General features: G+C 39.9%; 1 protein-coding gene across 2 annotated transcripts in view; it reads right to left on the bottom strand.

Annotated features, from left to right (window-relative positions):
* Window positions 1-23,273, bottom strand: part of HEATR6 (HEAT repeat containing 6) — a 46,925-nt gene that overhangs the window by 9,802 nt on the left and 13,850 nt on the right. For both annotated transcript variants that reach the window (XM_036911029.2, XM_036911031.2), the window contains exons 9-13: window positions 22,866-23,043; window positions 3,563-3,769; window positions 3,100-3,199; window positions 952-1,307; window positions 26-148 (exon numbers count right to left, since the gene is read on the bottom strand). In XM_036911029.2, coding sequence (XP_036766924.2) covers window positions 26-148; window positions 952-1,307; window positions 3,100-3,199; window positions 3,563-3,769; window positions 22,866-23,043 — 964 coding nt within the window. The remainder of the gene's footprint in view (window positions 1-25; window positions 149-951; window positions 1,308-3,099; window positions 3,200-3,562; window positions 3,770-22,865; window positions 23,044-23,273) is intronic.

Below are 23,273 nucleotides of genomic sequence, written 5' to 3'. Positions count from 1 at the left end.
GCAGGTAGCTTTTAGTGAAAATGACCTTTGCTCCATGAAGCTGAATGGACGGATCTGCTTCCCCCATGCACTTGCAAATCAATTCTCCAAGCTCCATCAAGTACACCTGAGCCATGGAAAAGTAGCCCCTTGCCAGATGAGCCAACACCTGTAGGGAGAGGAGAGGATTAACCCCAAAGCCTGAAAGCAGTGCTGCAATATCCAGCAGTGTTTTAATGCTCACACTTTACAAGGGCTGACATCCGACGTTGAATGAAATGAAGAACAACCATTATCTTAATCTTATGACTAACATCAGTTAATTATACAATTTCACAGTGCTTTACAGTTTATGAAATGTGTTAAGATTATGAATATTATCTTATTTGAGCCTGGGAACAATTTTTTTAAGGTAATACTATTTCAGCTGAAAAAACTAAGGTCAAATAACTTAAAGTGGTTAAAGGACTTGTTTAATATTAACCATACAACTGGCAGCAGACCCCAGAACCAAACCCATGCCTTAGATCACATCTGAGTACAGAAATAGCAAATACTTTAGGGTTGTTTTCTTCCTTTGAGGGAGCAATTATTTTGTTGTCTCTAAGCAGATCTAAGACCAGAGAGAAGTTTACAGAGAATAAAACATTTAACTTTAAGTTGCAGAAATCAAAGATTATACAATTTCTTTCAGAATTATTATATAATCTAATATACCAACCTGTCACATAACAGAGGTGACTAAAATAACTTGCAACAAAAGGAATGAATCTGACATTTTACAACCAAGCCCCCCACCCCCTGCAAAGCCAAACGAAGACAAACAAAACACTCACACCCAAAATACAACTGCCAGTGACATCACAGACCTGCAATTTGGTTTACATTATTTCCACGGACTCACTCCTCACAATCACCCTGTGAAGGGAGAATGATTACTTCTGTTTCAGAGATGAGGAAGTGAACTCCTACCTGTAAGGCCTCCAGTCGCATAGGGGATGGTTCATAGGTGCTGCCTGCTGCAGAGCCAGCATCGCTACCTGAACAGGAATCCTCCCTTGGCAGCACGACAGTGGAAATGCAAAGCCGAATGAGCCAGCAGGGCTCTGAAGACCCCTTTGGGGAGCTAACTGATGTTTCTTCCAGAAAGAGTCCTGAGGGGGCTTTCTTCCACCAATCAGCAGGGCTGAGGTGAGGAGTCGCTGAATTGCTATTGCTGAGTCCAGAAGAACAGGGCTGCTGTAAAAGTAGCTGGACTTCAGGTAAAGGTGCGTGAGTGGACACTATGGCTCCCAAGAGAGTGAGACTTGACACTCGAACATTAACATCTGTCAAAGTAAACAGGAAGCACCCATCACCATGGGGACAGCTATCACGAGGCTCAGAACTAGCCCTGTAGGCAGTTAAGGATTATAGCATCCCTGTTTAACCTGTATCTAATTAAACCTCTAGATCTAACTTCCAGTTTATAGAAAATACATGGGACAGAAAATATCAGTTAACACCAAAAAGAAACAATCCAACAAACAGAGAGTGTGAGACATTCTCAGTGACCACTGGCTTAGACTCTTACCCCAGAAAGGGTGAGGGACTACTCTAGATTTAAAAGAGACTAAAGTGACACAATAATGGAATGCAATGTATGAACCCTGAACAAACAAGGTTTTTTTAAAAAAAAAGCTACAGAAGACTTTCTGAGACATGAGCAAATTTGAATGTGGACTAGACAGTAAATGATATTAAAGAATCAATGTAATTTTCTTAGGTAGAAGAACGGTATAGTGTTTTTTAGGAGACTGTCTTTATTCTTAGGAGATACATGCTTAACTATTTAGGGTGAAATATCTTGTCTGTAATTTACTTTCAAATGGTTCAAGGGAAAAAAAATCTATGTAAATATATACATACACAGAAATATACATATATACACATATACACATACATACAACGATGCAACTATGTGGAGAGCCAGAAAGCAAACACAATGAATGTTACCAACTGCTAAGTCTAGGTAGGGGTCTACAGGTGTTCACTGTACTTTTCTTTCAAATTTTCTGTGGATTTGAACATTTTAATAATGAACAGTTGCTGGAAGACTAAGCCAGATACTTGAAAGGGACCTTTGAGACATGGTCTACTCTGCTCATGTTGCAGGTAGAGAAAAGCTGCTGCAGTGGAATGAGCAAAGGACTGAGCCAGGAGACCTGGGCTGATGTAACCTTACTTCTTCCACTAATGTGACAAGACCTTAAGGCAAGATTTATCTTCCTCAGTCTCATTTTACAAATGGTGAAAGGAGTGAACTGGACTTGGTTTATACATCATTACCTCACTTAAGCCTCATAAAAACCTTATGAGGTAGGTATAATTCTTCCCAGAGGAAATGACGGTTCAGAGAGGACCACGACTGTGAGATGGCGGAAACGGGTGGGCTGCAGGGCCTCTGCCTGACTCTGGGCCCAGGACTCCTCCCACGACATCTCCAAAAACATCCATGCCTCCTTTAACTTCTATAATTCTGACTGAAAAGCTCAACTTATAAGAATGTGATCTGATCCTAAAGCTTACAAACAAATGTTCTAAAGGCAAGTGTTTATAGCACACACATATATTACATCTGGGAATAAGTCAGGAAATAACAAGATATAAGACTCTGTAGTTAGTGGGGATCTGAGGTTCTGGAATTTTACCCAACTTCAGAGGAGATAATCTTAAAAAAAAAAATAGGCTTTATATTCCAATTTTTCTTTCCAAAAAGGGGGTGATACCCGTCTGACTGTCCATCCATCCTCTACTTAAGCCTAAAGGATAAGACTATTATGTGCAATAGGAGAACCCCTTGCACTTGGTACAGTGCTAATTCTAAAGGGATACTCTGGCTACTGCACTACCGAAGAGGCATTAAACTACAGCTAATTCTCCAGTTTACTTCCTTCCAGCAGTGCCCACTGGGGATTCAAGGGTCAAAAATGAATTCTAGCAATAGCGGGTTTGCCCAAAAAACTTGAGGAGAATAAGCAGAGATATCTTGGAGGTATAAAAATGCTCTGTATATTTTTTAAACTAATAATCTAGATTTGATTAATATAAAGAAGCAAACAATTTTAAACTACCACCAACCTTTGTGGCAGATAAAAGGCTTTATCTGGTTCCAGACTTTGGTAAGCAGGCTGAGTTTCAGTCGGTTATAAGGCGAATTTGATACTAAATTTGCAAGGCACTGAAAGATACAAGACCAATTCATTAATAGGCCTGATTAAGCCAGAGCACAGAGACAAAATTTTACAGCATTTAATTATAAAAGAAAAGTCTTCACACTTATAATCAGTCTCTTGTTGTCTTTTTCAGGAGGAAGTAGCACTTGCATTTCCATTGATACAATTTAATACTAAAAATAAAGGAGTATTTTTAGTAAATTCTTCATTTGGACATCAAACAAGTAGGTAAAAATAGGGTATCTTTAAATAAAATTACTACTTAGCTATATTCTTAAATCAAGTTACTTCTGGGCAAAGTAAAACATTATACAAAATTTAAACAGTGACACCGCCTCTGGAAGCTATCACAAACTCGGTACACTTACCTTTATTATCTGAGTAAGGGTCTGTGAGGATGACTCGGCCACCAAAGCTAACAAAAGACATCTGTGCAACTCTCTAATGCTGGAAGCGATCATTACAGAGAAGGGAGTAAAGGCCCTTCTGTGGTCATTGGTGTCTTCAGCAACAGACAGAAACTGCTTTGAACCTTCCAAGATGGCAGATAAAACTTGCAGAGCACAGGCACGTGTCTGAAATTTCAGGATGAGTCACAACAGTTGGTTAATAATCAAGTCGAATCCCATTCTTCCTATATAATTTTTGAAGTACTTAGAATCATTTTAATCAGAAGAATAAACGGGATTACTATCAGGTCCTAAAAGTAGCCATGAAGTAGGCACCTCACACTTGGAAAAAAAACAAACAAACAAACAGCACCTTAAATTACATTGCTATTAGGTTTTCTCACAGTAAGGAATACGTCTAAGCTATACCATAGTACGAAAACCTAAAATTTTGTGCATGAGAATAACTTAAATGATTAAAGACCTAGTTTACTTAAGTGTAAGGCCAGCCGAAACTAGAGAACTTAGCCTGTGGGGTAGAAAAAATATAGGCATCTGGAATGTTTCCTATCAGTTCTGGAGGAAATTCTGCTTTATATCCACCCCGAAGCATCCATGAGTGCCCAGTGTTAATTAAAAAGGACATCAGGAAATTGGTGTACATTCAACTTGGCAGGCACCGTCACTGATCCAACTTTTTAGAAATACTCTTAAGTGCAGCGAGATAATAATGAAAGAAAGGAATCCCATTAAACACAACCTTAAGGATGAGAAGGGAAACATACTGCTGGGTTTGTTAGGAAGTATTATTGCATCAAGATGTTTTTTATCAAGTTAAAAGATTACTTTCAATTGGTACTCAGACTCTGCAATATTAAAAATCAGAAAAGAAAGCCAATTTAACCAAAATGGAATGTAAGTGACAAATGCAGGAGAAGGAATATGAAATAATAACGTACCCTCTTTGGCCATCAAATTATACTTCTCACAGATCTGATTCAATTTCCTTTAAACACTGTTTAACATATCTTTGTTTTTAAAAATGCTATTTATAACACTGAATCTGGTTCAAGTTCTGTTTCATTTATTCTTATGTCATATTTAATATACTGACCACTAGTTCTAAGCAGCACTTTCAGCAGGAATTACTGATGCACAAACAATCCATAAGAGCAGCTCTCCAGAGGGCTTATTTTGTTAATTTTCTGTTGTCTGAATGTTTACAATAATGAATGAAAGACTTTTCAATCTTATAAACATCAGTGTGCTCAGTTTCATCAGTGAGTAATTTCATCTCCTTGGACATGAAGGCTTGCTCACAGGTGATGAAACATGAAAGCAAGTACTTTTCCTTTTCTGCTACCTAAGAATGGAGCAGAAACATTTGCTGAGGCGGCTCAGTCAATCCTTATTTTTCCCTTTTTTATGTACCTTCAGTCTGAGGATATTTCTGGGAGGGTGACGCAGAGTCACTGCCAGGAGTGGCGCCACTGAGGCTTCAATGCAGACACTGCACAGTTCTCGTCTTTGGCTTGGCCCAAGTCCTGATTATTCTTCCCACCTTCACTTTAGGGTTAATTTCATTTGATCATACTCCCAAAGTTGGTTGCCTTTTGGGTAGAGGTTCTGAAAGGAAATTTCTAAGTTTTCTCCTTTCCAAATAACCATTCTAGCAGTTTCTTGAAAATAAACTCTATCTACTGTTGGTGTCCTGAGTGGCATAGTCCAATTACCTCTCCTCCTGTCCATTTCTCTTAGGAAAATTTTTCAGTGTACCAGTGAAATTGTGTTTCCAATTGAATCTACCATACATTATATCAGAGCTGCCAGGAACTCAAAACCATGATCACCATGCGCTTCAATCACAAGTGCACTACTATTGTCTTGTCATGTTTCATCCTGGCTAACAGGAACTTGAGGCATCCAACTCTATATTCAGAGTAAGCCCTTGAGAAGATGATCACTCAGCCTTTACATGTAGCTCTGCCTTTAATCTAGCTCTGATCAATCCAGAATGCTACCCCATTTCATTTACATGGACTAGTACTTTTCATTTTTACATACCTTTCTAGATGTCTCTATAAAAAGCCTCTCTCACTGACATCACCACAACACTTTCTTCTACCACGTGCCTGGTGCACAATTAATTACACAATAGACAGTTTGCAGAGGTGTGTTCTAAGCTTCACTGAGGACAATGATCACCACCCTTATTTACATCCTTCTAACCTAGTATCTGCAAAAAATCTGTTGAGTACAATCATTTTATTTGCCATTACATTAAACTGATAAAGTTTAATCATTACTTTCATCTTTTTTAACCCTCTTTAAGATTGATGACTGGTTTTCCATTTCTCCAGGACCTCCATGTGGGTTTTTACTAGATCTAGCACATCTCCAGACAGAGGCTCTCTGTTTTTTTTCTCATCACATCTCTTTTATTCACCAAAGCTGAACAGCAAGAACATACCTAAAAGGTACCCAAATCAAGGAGGACCACTTTGTAGTATATAAAATTTCTTATGGAGCCAACATGGCGGCGTGAGTAGGACAGTGGGAATCTCCTCCCAAAAACATATATACTTTTGAAAATACAACAAACACAACTAGCCCTAAAAGAGAGACCAGAAGACGCAGGACAGTGGCCAGACTGCAGCTACACCAGCGAGAACCCAGCGACTGGTGAAAGGGGTAAGATACAAGCCCCGGCCCGGCGGGACCCGAGCGCCCCTCCCCCCAGCTCCCGGCGGGAGAACAATAGGCAGAGCGGGAGGGAGACGGAGCCCAGGACTGCCAAACACCCAGCCCCAGCCATCCGGGCCAGAGCGCAGACACAGTACAGGCCCAGGGGGCCCTGGATACTGGGGGAACAGGGAGTAAGACCTCTGAGCGGGTGCTGAAGCTGATGCCCCTGTGACAAAGAAAAGCGGGGGCTTTTTGAAAGTCTTAAAGGGACAGGGAATTAACAACTTGACGGAAACAACCCAGGTCACAGTACAGCAGCTGGAAATTACAGGGAAAACCGGGTGCACTAACCCCCTGGGCAACAGCTCTGAGACCCCTCATGGAGGCAAACAGTCAAGCAGCCCCCCCATCCATCACCCCACCGGGCGCTGCGAAAGCAGAGAAGCAGCCTGAGACAAATTCCGCCCACAGAAAGGGAAATTTCTCCCTCCCGGCCAGGCAAGACACAAAGACCCACTCTACACGCAATTACCCAACACAAGCCACTAGGGGTCGTAGTTGCCCCAGTAAAGAAAGGCCAGTAGTAAGTGAAAATTTTGGCCCTCCCAGCTGACAGTCAATAGCACCTGTCAACATGAAAAGGCAAAAAAATATGATCCAGACAAGACTAACCCAGACAGCTTCAGCATCTGCTACATCTTCCCCTGAGAAGGAATCTGGGGAGATAGATTTAGCCAGTCTACCTGAAAAAGAATTCAAAACAAAAGTCATAACCATGCTGATGGACTTGCAGAGAAATATGCAAGAACTAAGGAAGGAGAATTCAGAAATAAAACAAGCTCTGGAAGGACTTCAAAACAGAATGGACGAGATGCAAGAGACCATTAATGGACTAGAAAACAGAGAACAGGAACGCAGAGAAGCTGATGCAGAGAGAGATAAAAGGATCTCCAGGAATGAAAGAATTTTAAGAGAGCTGAGTGATCAATATAAAAGGAATAATATAAGAATCATAGGCATTCCAGAAGAAGTAGAGAGAGAAAAGGGGATAGAAAATGTCTTTGAAGAAATAATTGCTGAAAATTTCCCCAAACTAGGGGAAGAAATGGCCTCTCAGACCACAGAGGTACACAGAACTCCCATGACAAGGGATCCAAGGAGGGCAACACCAAGACACATAATAATTAAAATGGCAAAGATCAAAGACAAGGACAAAATATTACAAGCAGCCAGAGAGAAAAAAAAGGTTACCTACAAAGGAAAACCCATCAGGCTATCATCAGACTTCTCAACAGAAACCCTACAGGCCAGAAGAGAATGGCATGATATACTTAATGCAATGAAACAGAAGGGCCTCGAACCAAGACTACTGTATACAGCACGAATATCATTTAAATATGAAGGAGGGATTAAACAATTCCCAGACAAGCAAAAGTTGAGGGAATTTGCCTCCCACAAACCACCTCTACAGGGCATCCTACAGGGACTGCTCTAGATGGGAGCACTCCTAAAAAGAGCACACAACAAAACACCCAACATATGAAGAAGGGAGGAGGAGGAATAAGAAGGGAGAGAAATAAAGAATCATCAGATTGTGTTTATAATAGCTCAACAAGCGAGTTAAGTTAGACAGTAAGACAGTAAAGAAGCTAACCCTAAACCTTTGGTAACCACAAACTTAAAGCCTGCAATGGCAATAAATTCATACCTTTCAATAATCACTCTAAATGTAAATGGACTGAATGCACCAATCAAAAGACACAGAGTAATAGAATGGATAAAAAAGCAAGATCCATCCATATGCTGCTTACAAGAGACTCACCTCAAACCCAAAGACGCGCACAGACTTAAAGTCAAGGGATGGAAAAAGATATTTCAAGCAAACAACAGAGAGAAGAAAGCAGGTGTTGCAATTCTGGTATCAGACAAAACAGACTTCAAAATAAAGAAAGTAACAAAAGACAAAGAAGGACATTACATAATGATAAAGGGCTCAGTCAAACAAGAGGATATAACCATTCTAAATATATATGCACCCAATACAGGAGCACCAACATACCTGAAACAAATATTAACAGAACTAAAGGAGGAAATAGAATGCAATGCATTCATTCTAGGAGACTTCAACACACCACTCACTCCAAAGGACAGATCCACCAGACAGAAAATAAGTAAGGACACAGAGGCACTGAACAACACATTAGAACAGATGGACCTAATAGACATCTACAGAACTCTACATCCAAAAGCAACAGGATACACATTCTTCTCAAGTGTACATGGAACATTCTCCAGAATAGACCACATACTAGGACACAAAAAGAGCCTCAGTAAATTCCAAAAGATTGAAATCCTACCAACCAACTTTTCAGACCACAAAGGCATTAAACTAGAAATAAACTGTTCAAAGAAAGCAAAAAGGCTCACAAACACATGGAGGCTAAACAACACGCTCCTAAATAATCAATGGATCAATGACCAAATCAAAATGGAGATCCAGCAATATATGGAAACAAATGACAACAACAACACTAAGCCCCAACTTCTGTGGGACGCAGAAAAAGCAGTCTTAAGAGGAAAGTATATAGCACTCCAAGCATATTTAAAAAAGGAAGAGCAATCCCAAATGAACGGTCTAATGTCACAACTATCAAAATTGGAAAAAGAAGAACAAATGAGGCCTAAGGTCAGCAGAAGGAGGGACATAATAAAGATCAGAGAAGAAATAAATAAAATTGAGAAGAATAAAACAATAGCAAAAATCAATGAAACCAAGAGCTGGTTCTTTGAGAAAATAAACAAAATAGATAAGCCTCTAGCCAGACTTATTAAGAGGAAAAGAGAGTCAACACAAATCAACAGTATCAGAAATGAGAAAGGAAAAATCACAACAGATCCCGCAGAAATACAAAGAATTATTAGAGACTACTATGAAAACCTATATGCTAACAAGCTGGGAAACCTAGGAGAAATGGACAACTTCCTAGAAAAATACAACCTTCCAAGACTGACCCAAAAAGAAACAGAAAATCTAAACAGACCAATTACCAGCAACGAAATTGAAGCGGTAATCAAAAAACTACCAAAGAACAAAACCCCCGGGCCAGATGGATTTACCTCGGAATTTTATCAGACATACAGGGAAGACATAATACCCATTCTCCTTAAAGTTTTCCAAGAAATAGAAGAGGAGGGGATACTCCCAAACTCATTCTATGAAGCTAACATCACCCTAATACCAAAACCAGGCAAAGACCCCACCAAAAAAGAAAACTACAGACCAATATCCCTGATGAACGTAGACGCAAAAATACTCAACAAAATTTTAGCAAACCGAATTCAAAAATACATCAAAACCATCGTACACCATGACCAAGTGGGATTCATCCCAGGGATGCAAGGATGGCACAACATTCGAAAGTCCATCAATATCATCCACCACATCAACAAAAAGAAAGACAAAAACCACATGATCATCTCCATAGATGCTGAAAAAGCATTTGACAAAGTTCAACATCCATTCATGATAAAAACTCTCAGCAAAATGGGAATAGAGGGCAAGTACCTCAACATAATAAAGGCCATCTATGAAAAACCCACAGCCAACATTATATTGAATAGCGAGAAGCTGAAAGCATTTCCGCTGAGATCGGGAACTAGACAGGGATGCCCACTCTCCCCACTGTTATTTAACATTGTACTAGAGGTCCTAGCCACGGCAATCAGACAAAACAAAAAAATACAAGGAATCCAGATTGGCAAAGAAGAAGTCAAACTGTCACTATTTGCAGATGACATGATACTGTACATAAAAAACCCTAAAGACTCCACCCCAGAACTACTAGAACTGATATCGGAATACAGCAAAGTTGCAGGATACAAAATCAACACACAGAAATCTGTGGCTTTCCTATATACCAACAATGAACCAACAGAAAGAGAAATCAGGAAAACAACTCCATTCACAATTGCATCAAAAAAAATAAAATACCTAGGAATAAACCTAACCAAAGAAGTGAAAGACTTATATTCTGAAAACTACAAGTCACTCTTAAAAGAAATTAAAGGGGACACTAACAGATGGAAACGCATCCCATGCTCATGGCTAGGAAGAATTAATATCGTCAAAATGGCCATCCTGCCCAAAGCAATATACAGATTTGATGCAATCCCTATGAAACTACCAGCAACATTCTTCAATGAACTGGAACAAATAATTCAAAAATTCATATGGAACCACCAAAGACCCCGAATAGCCAAAGCAATCCTGAGAAAGAAGAATAAAGTAGGGGGGATCTCACTCCCCAACTTCAAGCTCTATTATAAAGCCATAGTAATCAACACAATTTGGTACTGGCACAAGAACAGAGCCACAGACCAATGGAACAGACTAGACAATCCAGACATTAACTCAGACATATATGGTCAATTAATATTTGATAAAGGAGCCAGGGACATACAATGGCGAAATGACAGTCTCTTCAACAGATGGTGCTGGCAAAACTGGACAGCTACATGTAGGAGAATGAAACTGGACCATCGTCTAACCCCATATACAAAAGTAAACTCAAAATGGATCAAAGACCTGAATGTAAGTCATGAAACCATTAAACTCTTGGAAGAAAACATAGGCAAAAACCTCTTAGACATAAACATGAGTGACCTCTTCTTGAACATATCTCCCCGGGCAAGGAAAACAACAGCAAAAATGAACAAGTGGGACTATATTAAGCTGAAAAGCTTCTGTACAGCAAAAGACACCCACCATCAATAGAACAAAAAGGAACCCTACAGTATGGGAGAATATCTTTGAAAATGACACATCCGATAAAGGCTTGACGTCCAGAATATATAAAGAGCTCACACGCCTCAACAAACAAAAAACAAATAACCCAATTAAAAAATGGGCAAAGGAACTGAACAGACGGTTCTCCAAAAAAGAAATACAGATGGCCAACAGACACATGAAAAGATGCTCCACATCGCTAATTATCAGAGAAATGCAAATTAAAACTACAATGAGGTATCACCTCACACCAGTAAGGATGGCTGCCATCCAAAAGACAAACAACAACAAATGTTGGCGAGGCTGTGGAGAAAGGGGAACCCTCCTACACTGCTGGTGGGAATGTAAACTTGTTCAACTATTGTGGAAAGCAGTATGGAGGTACATCAAAATGCTCAAAACAGACTTACCATTTGACCCAGGAATTGCACTCCTAGGAATTTACCCTAAGAATGCAGCAATCAAGTATGAGAAAGATCAGTGCACCCCTATGTTTATCGCAGCACTATTTACAATAGCCAAGAATTGGAAGCAACCTAAATGTCCATCGATAGATGAATGGATAAAGAAGATGTGGTACATATACACAATGGAATACTACTCAGCCATAAGAAAAGGGCAAATCCAACCATTTGCAGCAACATGGATGGAGCTGGAGGGTATTTTGCTCAGTGAAACAAGCCAAGCAGGGAAAGAGAAATACCAAATGATTTCACTCATCTGTGGAATATAAGAACAAAGGAAAAACTGAAGGAACAAAACAGCAGCAGAATCACAGAACTCAAGAATGGACTAACAGGTACCAAAGGGAAAGGGACTGGGGAGAATGGGTGGGTAGGGAGGGATAAGGGGGGGAGAAGTAGGGGGGTATTAAGATTAGCATCCATAGCGGGGTGGGAGAAAGGGGAGGGCTGTACAACACAGAGAAGACAAGTAGTGATTCTACAACAGGTTGCTACGCTGATGGACAGTGACTGTAAAGGAGTATATAGGGGGGACCTGGTATAGGGGAGAGCCTAGTAAACAAAGTATTCGTCATGTAAGTGTAGATTAATGATTAAAAAAAAAAAAATGCAGTTCCTATGTGGTGACCTCTAATGAGTTCTACACAATGATATAAAGGACATATAAAAGTGTAGGCAAAGGGTCTGTTTGTGTTTATACAGAGGATCAAAGCCTAATTTGGCTACCCCGAAAATGAACTAAGATACGATATGAAAGAGAACTTCCAACATCAGCACTCTCTGGAAGACTCATGCCAGAAGATGATCATCAAAAAACCCCAACAAAGATCCACGCACTGCTACAGCTGTAGATGCACTCATCCCACCAGTTCCTGGACGTGCCATGGGAATGAAGGAGATATCTAAGCTGGCCTGTGCATACAGTAAAACAACAAATTTGACTGGATCTATACTGTTGGAACTCAACCAAGAATTAGGAGAAGTGCAAATTGTAGCGCTCCAAAATCTTACAACTACAGACTATTTACTGTTAAAAGAACATATGGGACGGGGCGGAAGATGGCGGCGTGAGTAGAGCAGCGGAAATCTCCTCCCAAAACAACATATATCTATGAAAATATAACAAAGACAACCCTTCCTAGAATAAAGACCAGAGGACACAGGACAATATCCAGACCACATCCACACCTGAGAGAACCCAGCGCCTCGCGAAGGGGGTAAGATACAAGCCCCGGCCCCGCGGGAGCCGAGCGCCCCTCCCCCCAGCTCCCGGCGGGAGAAGAGCAGGCAGAGCGGGAGGGAGACGGAGCCCAGGGCTGCCGAACACCCAGCCCCAGCCATCCGGGCCAGAGTGTAGGGCCCTCGATACTGGGAAAACAGGGCAGCAAGAACAGTGAGCAGGCACTGGAGGCTGGGCGACAGAGGACATAAGAAAAGCGCGCGACCATTTTTTTTTTTTTTTTGCTTTTTTGCTGCTTTGTTTTGGCGAGCGCTGTTTGGAAGTCTTAAAGGGACAGGGACCCCAATATTAGGGAAACAGGGCAGAAAGACCGGTGAGCAGAGGCCTGAGGCTGACACCGGAGAATAAAGAAAAACGAACGACCACCTTTTTTTTTTTTTTAAATAAAAATTTTTTTTTTTTTTTTAATTAAAAGAATTTTTTTTCTTGTTTTTTTTTGTGGTCGTTGTTTTGTTTTGGCGGGTGCTTTTTGGAAGTCTTAAAGGGGCAGGGCGGGCCACTTAATCCAGAGGTAGGGAATCCGGGACCTCTGGGCACCCTAACCCCTGGGCTGCAGGGAGCAGGGAGGCCCCTTACGGAGATAAATAGCCTCCCAGCAGCTCCTGCTCCAACGCGACTCCACCATTTTGGAGTAGCTGCCCGAGCCAGGCCACGCCCACAGCAACAGCGGAGATTAACTCCATAGCAGCCGGGCAGGAAGCAGAAACCCTGTCTGCGCGCAGCTGCGCAGCACAAGCCACTAGAGGCCGCTGTTCTCCCAGGAGAGGAGGGCCACAAACCAACAAGAAAGGAAGTCCTTCCAGCCATCACTCGTCCCAGTTCTGCAGACTATTCCTATCACCATGAAAAGGCAAAGCTACAGGCAGACAAAGATCACAGAGACAACACCAGAGAAGGAGACAGACCTAACCAGTCTTCCTGACAAAGAATTCAAAATAAGAATCATAAACATGCTGACAGAGATGCAGAGAAATACGCAAGAACAATGGGATGAAGTCCGGAAAGAGATCACAGATGCCAGAAAGGAGATCGCAGAAATGAAACAAACTCTGGAAGGGTTTATAAGCAGAATGGATAGAATGCAAGAGGCCATTGATGGAATTGAAATCAGAGAACAGGAACGCATGGAAGCTGACATAGAGAGAGACAAAAGGATCTCCAGGAATGAAACAATATTAAGAGAACTGTGTGACCAATCTAAAAGGAGCAATATCCGTATTATAGGGGTCCCAGAAGAAGAAGAGAGAGGCAAAGAGATGGAAAGTATCTTAGAAGAAATAATTGCTGAAAACTTCCCCACACTGGGGGAGGAAGTAATCAAACAGACCACGGAAATACACAGAACCCCCAACAGAAAGGATCCAAGAAGGGCAACACCAAGACACATAATAATTAAAATGGCAAAGATCAAGGACAAGGAAAGAGTGTTAAAGGCAGCTAGAGAGAAAAAGGTCACCTATAAAGGGAAACCCATCAGGCTAACGTCAGATTTCTCAACAGAAACCCTACAAGCCAGAAGAGAATGGCATGATATATTTAATACAATGAAACAGAAGGGCCTTGAACAAAGGATACTGTATCCAGCACGACTATCATTCAAATATGACGGTGGGATTAAACAATTCCCAGACAAACAAAAGCTGAGGGAATTTGCTTTCCACAAACCACCTCTACAGAACATCTTACAGGGACTGCTCTAGATGGGAGCACTCCTAGAAGGAGCACAGCACAAAACACCCAACATATGAAGAATCGAGGAGGAGGAACAAGAAGGGAGAGAAGAAAAGAATCTCCAGACAGTGTATATAACAGCTCAATAAGCGAGCTAAGTTAGGCAGTAAGATACTAAAGAGGCTAACCTTGAACCTTTGGTAACCACGAATTTAAAGCCTGCAATGGCAATAAGTACATATCTTTCAATAGTCACCCTAAATGTTAATGGGTTGAATGCACCAATCAAAAGACACAGAGTAACAGAATGGATAAAAAAGCAAGACCCATCTATATGCTGCTTACAAGAAACTCACCTCAAACCCAAAGACATGTACAGACTAAAAGTCAAGGGATGGAAAAACATATTTCAAGCAAACAACAGTGAGAAGAAAGCAGGGGTTGCAGTACTAATATCAGACAAAATAGACTTCAAAACAAAGAAAGTAACAAGAGATAAAGAAGGACACTACATAATGATAAAGGGCTCAGTCAAACAAGAGGATATAACCATTCTAAATATATATGCACCCAACACAGGAGCACCAGCATATGTGAAACAAATACTAACAGAACTAAAGGGGGATATAGACTGCAATGCATTCATTCTAGGAGACTTCAACACACCACTCACCCCAAAGGATAGATCCACTGGGCAGAAAATAAGTAAGGACACGGAAACACTGAACAACACAGTAGAGCAGATGGACCTAATAGACATCTATAGAACTCTACATCCAAAAGCAGCAGGATATACATTCTTCTCAAGTGCACATGGAACATTCTCCAGAATAGACCACATACTAGGCCACAAAAAGAGCCTCAGAAAATTCCAAAAGATTGAAATCCTACCAACCAACTTTTCAGACCACAAAGGCATAAAACTAGAAATAAACTGTACAAAGAAAGCAAAGAGGCTCACGAACACATGGAGGCTTAACAACACGCTCCTAAATAATCAATGGATCAATGACCAAATCAAAATGGAGATCCAGCAATATATGGAAACAAATGACAACAACAACACTAAGCCCCAACTTCTGTGGGACGCAGAAAAAGCAGTCTTAAGAGGAAAGTATATAGCACTCCAAGCATATTTAAAAAAGGAAGAGCAATCCCAAATGAACGGTCTAATGTCACAACTATCAAAATTGGAAAAAGAAGAACAAATGAGGCCTAAGGTCAGCAGAAGGAGGGACATAATAAAGATCAGAGAAGAAATAAATAAAATTGAGAAGAATAAAACAATAGCAAAAATCAATGAAACCAAGAGCTGGTTCTTCGAGAAAATAAACAAAATAGATAAGCCTCTAGCCAGACTTATTAAGAAGAAAAGAGAGTCAACACAAATCAACAGTATCAGAAACGAGAAAGGAAAAATCACGACGGACCCCACGGAAATGCAAAGAATTATTGGAGAATACTATGAAAACCTATATGCTAACAAGCTGGGAAACCTAGGAGAAATGGACAACTTCCTAGAAAAATATAACCTTCCAAGATTGACCCAGGAAGAAACAGAAAATCTAAACAGACCAATTACCAGCAATGAAATTGAAGAGGTAATCAAAAAACTACCAAAGAACAAAACCCCCGGGGCCAGATGGATTTACCTCGGAATTTTATCAGACATACAGGGAAGACATAATACCCATTCTCCTTAAAGTCTTCCAAAAAATAGAGGAGGAGGGGATACTCCCAAACTCATTCTATGAAGCTAACATCACCCTAATACCAAAACCAGGCAAAGACCCCACCAAAAAAGAAAACTACAGACCAATATCCCTGATGAACGTAGACGCAAAAATACTCAACAAAATTTTAGCAAACCGAATTCAAAAATACATCAAAACCATCGTACACCATGACCAAGTGGGATTCATCCCAGGGATGCAAGGATGGCACAACATTCGAAAGTCCATCAACATCATCCACCACATCAACAAAAAGAAAGACAAAAACCACATGATCATCTCCATAGATGCTGAAAAAGCATTTGACAAAGTTCAACATCCATTCATGTTAAAAACTCTCAGCAAAATGGGAATAGAGGGCAAGTACCTCAACATAATAAAGGCCATCTATGATAAACCCACAGCCAACATTATATTGAACAGCGAGAAGCTGAAAGCATTTCCTCTGAGATCGGGAACTAGACAGGGATGCCCACTCTCTCCACTGTTATTTAACATAGTACTGGAGGTCCTAGCCATGGCAATCAGACAAAATAAAGAAATACAAGGAATCCAGATTGGTAAAGAAGAAGTTAAACTGTCACTATTTGCAGATGACATGATACTGTACATAAAATACCCTAAAGACTCCACCCCAAAACTACTAGAACTGATATCGGAATACAGCAAAGTTGCAGGATACAAAATCAACACACAGAAATCTGTGGCTTTCCTATATACTAACAATGAACCAACAGAGAGAGAAATCAGGAAAACAACTCCATTCACAATTGCATCAAAAAAAATAAAATACCTAGGAATAAACCTAACCAAAGAAGTGAAAGACTTATACTCTGAAAACTACAAGTCACTCTTAAGAGAAATTAAAGGGGACACTAACAGATGGAAACTCATCCCATGCTCGTGGCTAGGAAGAATTAATATCGTCAAAATGGCCATCCTGCCCAAAGCAATATACAGATTTGATGCAATCCCTATGAAACTACCAGCAACATTCTTCAATGAACTGGAACAAATAATTCAAAAATTCATATGGAAACACCAAAGACCCCGAATAGCCAAAGCAATCCTGAGAAAGAAGAATAAAGTAGGGGGGATCTCACTCCCCAACTTCAAGCTCTACTATAAAGCCATAGTAATCAAGACAATTTGGTACTGGCACAAGAGCAGAGCCACAGACCAATGGAACAGACTAGAGAATCCAGACATTAACCCAGACATATACGGTCAATTAATATTTGATAAAGGAGCCATGGACATACAATGGCGAAATGACAGTCTCTTCAACAGGTGGTGCTGGCAAAACTGGACAGCTACATGTAGGAGAATGAAACTGGACCATTGTCTAACCCCATATACAAAAGTAAACTCAAAATGGATCAAAGACCTGAATGTAAGCCATGAAACCATTAAACTCCTGGAAGAAAACATAGGCGAAAACCTCTTAGACATAAACATGAGTGACCTCTTCTTGAACATATCTCCCCGGGCAAGGAAAACAACAGCAGAAATGAGTAAGTGGGACTATATTAAGCTGAAAAGCTTCTGTACAGCAAAAGACACCATCAATAGAACAAGAAGGATCCCTACAGTATGGGAGAATATATTTGAAAATGACACATCCGATAAAGGCTTGACGTCCAGAATATATAAGGAGCTCTCACGCCTCAACAAACAAAAAACAAATAACCCAATTAAAAAATGGGCAGAGGAACTGAACAGACAGTTCTCCAAAAAAGAAATACAGATGGCCAACAGACACATGAAAAGATGCTCCACATCGCTAATTATCAGAGAAATGCAAATTAAAACTACAATGAGGTATCACCTCACACCAGTAAGGATGGCTGCCATCCAAAAGACAAACAACAACAAATGTTGGCGAGGCTGTGGAGAAAGGGGAACCCTCCTACACTGCTGGTGGGAATGTAAGTTAGTTCAACCATTGTGGAAAGCAGTATGGAGGTACATCAAAATGCTCAAAACAGACTTACCATTTGACCCAGGAATTCCACTCCTAGGAATTTACCCTAAGAATGCAGCAATCAAGTTTGAGAAAGACAGATGCACCCCTATGTTTATTGCAGCACTATTTACAATAGCCAAGAATTGGAAGCAACCTAAATGTCCATCAATAGATGAATGGATAAAGAAGATGTGGTACATATACACAATGGAATACTACTCAGCTATAAGAAAAGGGCAAATCCAATCATTTGCAGCAACATGGATGGAGCTGGAGGGTATTATGCTCAGTGAAACAAGCCAAGCGGAGAAAGAGAAATACCAAATGATTTCACTTATCTGTGGAATATAAGAACAAAGGAACAAAACAGCAGCAGAATCACAGAACTCAAGAATGGACTAACAGGTACCAAAGGGAAAGGGACTGGGGAGGATGGGTGGGTAGGGAGGGATAAGGGGGGGAGAAGTAGGGGGGTATTAAGATTAACATGCATGGGGGGGTAGGAGAAAAGGGAGGGCTGTACAACACAGAGAAGGCAAGTAGTGATTCTACAACATTTTGCTATGCTGATGGACAGTGACTGTAAAGGGGTTTATAGGGGAGACCTGGTATAGGGGAGAGCCTAGTAAACATAATATTCGTCATGTAAGTGTAGATTAGTGATAGAAAAAAAAAAAAAAAAAAAAAAAAAAAGGGCAGTTCCTGTGTGGTAACCTCCAACGAGTTCTACACAAGGGTATAAAGGGCATATAAAAGTGTAGGCAAAGGGTCTGTTTGTGTTTATACAGAGGATCAAAGCCTAATTGGGCTACCCTGAAAATGAACTAAGATACGATATGAAAAAGAACTTCCAACATCTGCACCCTCTGGAAGACTCATGCCAGAAGATGATCATCAAAAAACCCCAACAAAGATCCACGCACTGCTACAGCTGTAGATGCACTCATCCCACCAGCTCCTGGACTTGCCATGGGAATGAGGAAGGAGATATCTAAGCTGGCCTGTGCATACAGTAAAACAACAAAATTGGACTGGATCTATACTGTTGGAACTCAACCAAGAATTTGGAGAAGTGCAAATTGTAGCGCTCCAAAGTCTTACAACTACAAACTATTTATTGTTAAAAGAACATATGGCATGTGAACAGTCCCCAGGAATGGGTTGTTTTAATTTGTCTGATTTCTCTCAGACTGTTCAAGTTCATTTGGACAATATCCACCATATCATAGATAAGTTTTCACAAATGCCTAAGGTGCCTAACTGGTTTTCTTGGTTTCACTGCAGATGGCTGGTAATTACAGATATGCTTTGGTTATGTAACTATACTCCTATTATGTTAATGTGTGTGTGCAATTTAAGTAGTAGCTTAAAACCTATACATGCTGAAGTTACTCTACAAGAAGATATATCAAAGAAATAATCAATCTTCCCATGTTTTCTTCCGCCTGCTACTTCTATAGCTTTTCTTCTTCCTTCCTAATTACAACCCTTAAATAGAATTCGTGCCTCATATCAAATCTACCGAGTATCATAATTCTTCCAAGTGGTAAAGATACCTCAAGACAAATGCTGGGCATAGAAGCCACAGGGCATAAATATGCAAAGAAGTAAAAAGCTAACTTTTTCAAACAATAAGGCTTCTCTCTCACTTACCAACTTCACATTTCCCTGTATGGCCCCGGAAGATGACTGGTTAGCCAGAGACGGGTAAGATTCCTCAAGGGAGGAACAACCTAAGACAGGCACAGTCGCAGGGGGGCCATCAGGTGAGAAATTGGGGATCAACAGAGGTGAGGCTTAGAACCTCACCCCCCCTGTTCTGAGAGAAATCTTCTGCATACGTGGATGTTTTATTGCCCTGGTCTAGCTTGGATTAACACAGAGTCTACAGGCACACACCTGATCATCTACATGTGCTCTCTTACAACACTAAACTATGTTTTCTACCTTTATCTTGTATCTACCTACCACTTCAGCATTTTATTAAAAATAATAATAATAAAGAGAGAAATGTGGTATCCACATATAAATCAAGTATAAAAACCAAATGAGTATTCATATTTGAACTGACTGTTTATAGTTCATAATGCATGAGCAAAACCGAAAGTTTCTGTGATGACTGCCCTTGTACTGTTCACTATGTAACTTATTCATTATGTAAGAATTTGTTCTACATGTAAAAACTTGTTTGTTATGCCTCAGAAGATTGGAGACTGACAAAAATTAGGCTTGGGGTGGAATAATGATTGTGCATTGAGCATTGACTCCCCTATACAGAATTTTATTGTCGTTAACAACCATTTGATCAATAAATATGAGAGATGCCCTCACAAAACAAAAAAAAAAAAAAAAAAAAAAAAGAACATATGGGATGTGAACAGTGCCCAGGAATGGGTTGTTTTAATTTGTCTGATTTTTCTCAAACTATTCAAATTCAGTTAGATAATAACCATCATATCATTGATAAGTTTTCACAAATGCCTAGGGTGCCTAACTGGTTTTCTTGGTTTCACTGGAGATGGCTGGTAATTACAGGTATGCTTTGGTTATGTAACTATACTCCTATTATGTTAATGTGTGTGCGCAATTTAAGTAGTAGCTTAAAATCTATACATGCTGAAGTTACTCTACAAGAAGATATGTCAAAGAAATAATCAATCTTCCCATGTTTTCTCCCGCCTGCTACTTCTATAGCTTTTCTTCTTCCTTCCTAATTACAACGAATTCTTAAATAGAATTCGTGCCTCATATCAAATTTACCGAGTATCATAATTCTTCCAAGTGGTAAAGGTACCTCAAGACAAATGCTGGGCATAGAAGCCACAGGGCATAAATATGCAAAGAAGTAAAAAGCTAACCTTTTCAAACAATAAGGCTTCTCTCTCACTTACCAACTTCACATTTCCCTGTATGGCCCCGGAAGATGACTGGTTAGCCAGAGACGGGTAAGATTCCTCAAGGGAGGAACAACCTAAGACAGGCACAGTCGCAGGGGGGTCATCAGGTGAGAAATTGGGGATCAACAGAGGTGAGGCTTAGAACCTCACCCTCCCTGTTCTGAGAGAAATCTTCTGCATATGTGGATGTTTTATTGCCCTTGTCTAGCTTGGATTAACACATAGTCTACAGGCACACACCTGATCATCTACATTTGCTCTCTTACAACACTAAACTATGTTTCCTACCTTTATCTTGTATCTACCTACCACTTCAGCATTTTATTAAAAATAATAAAGAGAGAAATGTGGTATCCACATATAAATCAAGTATAAAAATCAAATGTGTATTCATATTTGAACTGACTGTTTATAGTTCATAATGCATGAGCAAAACCAAAAGTTTCTGTGATGACTGCCCTTGTACTGTTCACCATGTAACTTATTCACTATGTAAGAATTTGTTCTCCATGTAAGAACTTGTTTGTTATGCCTCAGAAGACTGGAGACTGACGAAAATTAGGCTTGGGGTGGATTAATGATTGTGCATTGAGCATTGACTCCCCTATACAGAATTTTATTGTTGTTAACAACCATTTGATCAATAAATATGAGAGATGCCCTAACAACAACAACCAAAAAAAAGTACACACTTCCAATTGTAAAATAAATAAGTAACCGGGATGTAATGTATAGCATAAGGAATATAGTCAAAATATTGTAACAACTTGGTATGGTGATAGCTGGTACCTAGAATTATCATGTATATAAATGTTGAATCACTGTGTTGTACACCTGAAACTAATGTAATGTAATACTGTGTGTCAACTACCCTTCAATAAAAAATAATTATCTAAAAAAAAATTTCTTATAGCACTTCAAGTCAAATGTTAACTTTTAAAAGATATAAAGATATGAAAATTATCTCAATCAACTTTCATGAGACCTGACTTCATAGCCATTCTGTATTCGTACTGTAAACCCACACACCCCACATCCCCTTGGCCAGGCAGTTGTAGTGCAGGTGGTTGACTTGGCCTGCTACTTGCTCCATGCCACCATCTCCTTGGCTACTACCCGCAGCTCCCCTCAGCTGGAGGGTCTTCAAATACATATATTTTAAACCTTTGTAATCATTTTCCTTTCAATTACTAGAATGGAATAATTACTGACTTATTTGCCACCATTCACTTTCCATTCTTCTCCCAGGTTCTCATTTGCTATTGATTCAATCTGAAAAATTTCTGCCGGTTTAACTGCTCAGGATACTGAGTATCTGAAATACCCTACAAGGCATTTTTCTGTGAAGTTCGGTCTAGTAGATTTTTCTTCACCCTGTAGAAGCCTTTGAAAGGTCATCTAAAAATCTTTTTATGTTTTCTCACTATAAGCATTTTCCTAAGTCTTATACATCCTACATAACCATTATGTACGATGATATTCCATTGAGTGTTTAAGCTACTTTTCCTATTATAAAACCGTGGCGATCAGAGTTATCATCACAGGGAAAGAAGCACAGCTGCTTCAGTGTGGCCTCAAGGGGACACTGAAGTTGTAACTCAGTATGCTCAGGCTTCGAACAAGACCTGGGGCAGGAGGCACCCCAGCATGGGCTCTCTCAACTTGTTAGTCACATAAGCCCATTTCCTATCCTCCTGCCTGTTTCCAGTGGTTCTTAAGGGAGAACATGGGTATTAGTAAGAGCTGTGTTCAGGTAAGATCAGCTAAAGCAGAAAAATACAACAAAGACCTAAAAAGTTTTCCTTTGTAGTATAATGCTTCATAGTATAAATGCTCTTACCTTTGGAGAAGGATCTTTTAACGTAAGAGTCATCAAGGACACAGACTGTGGGCTTCCAAGCTCAGGGGTATCAGGAACAAAAGCTGACCAGTAGCCATAAAGAACTTTTTTTTCTATTGATTTTATAGTAGAAAGAAAACAAGCTAATGCTCCTTGGCGAACTTTGGCTTGGTAAGACCTTTAATACCCAAGAAAAAGGAAGAAAAAGATATTTTAATAGTTTTAAAAAATACAAACGTGAAATGCTATTTATTCTAGAGAACATAAATGATGTATTAAGAATTTCAACATTCTGAGTAGGCCCTAAAATAAAAATGCCAGTATTATATTAAAAAATTAGTTTTCAAAATGTAATCAAAACATGCTGAAGCAATTTAGTCATATAATAAGTTAATAAAGTAACCAACA

Source organism: Manis pentadactyla, chromosome 4, assembly GCF_030020395.1.
Source record: "Manis pentadactyla isolate mManPen7 chromosome 4, mManPen7.hap1, whole genome shotgun sequence".
In the NCBI taxonomy this organism is placed as follows: Eukaryota; Metazoa; Chordata; class Mammalia; order Pholidota; family Manidae; genus Manis; species Manis pentadactyla.
The sequence above is the reverse complement of the archived record's forward strand: the minus strand, read 5'-3'. Positions and strand labels throughout refer to the sequence as shown.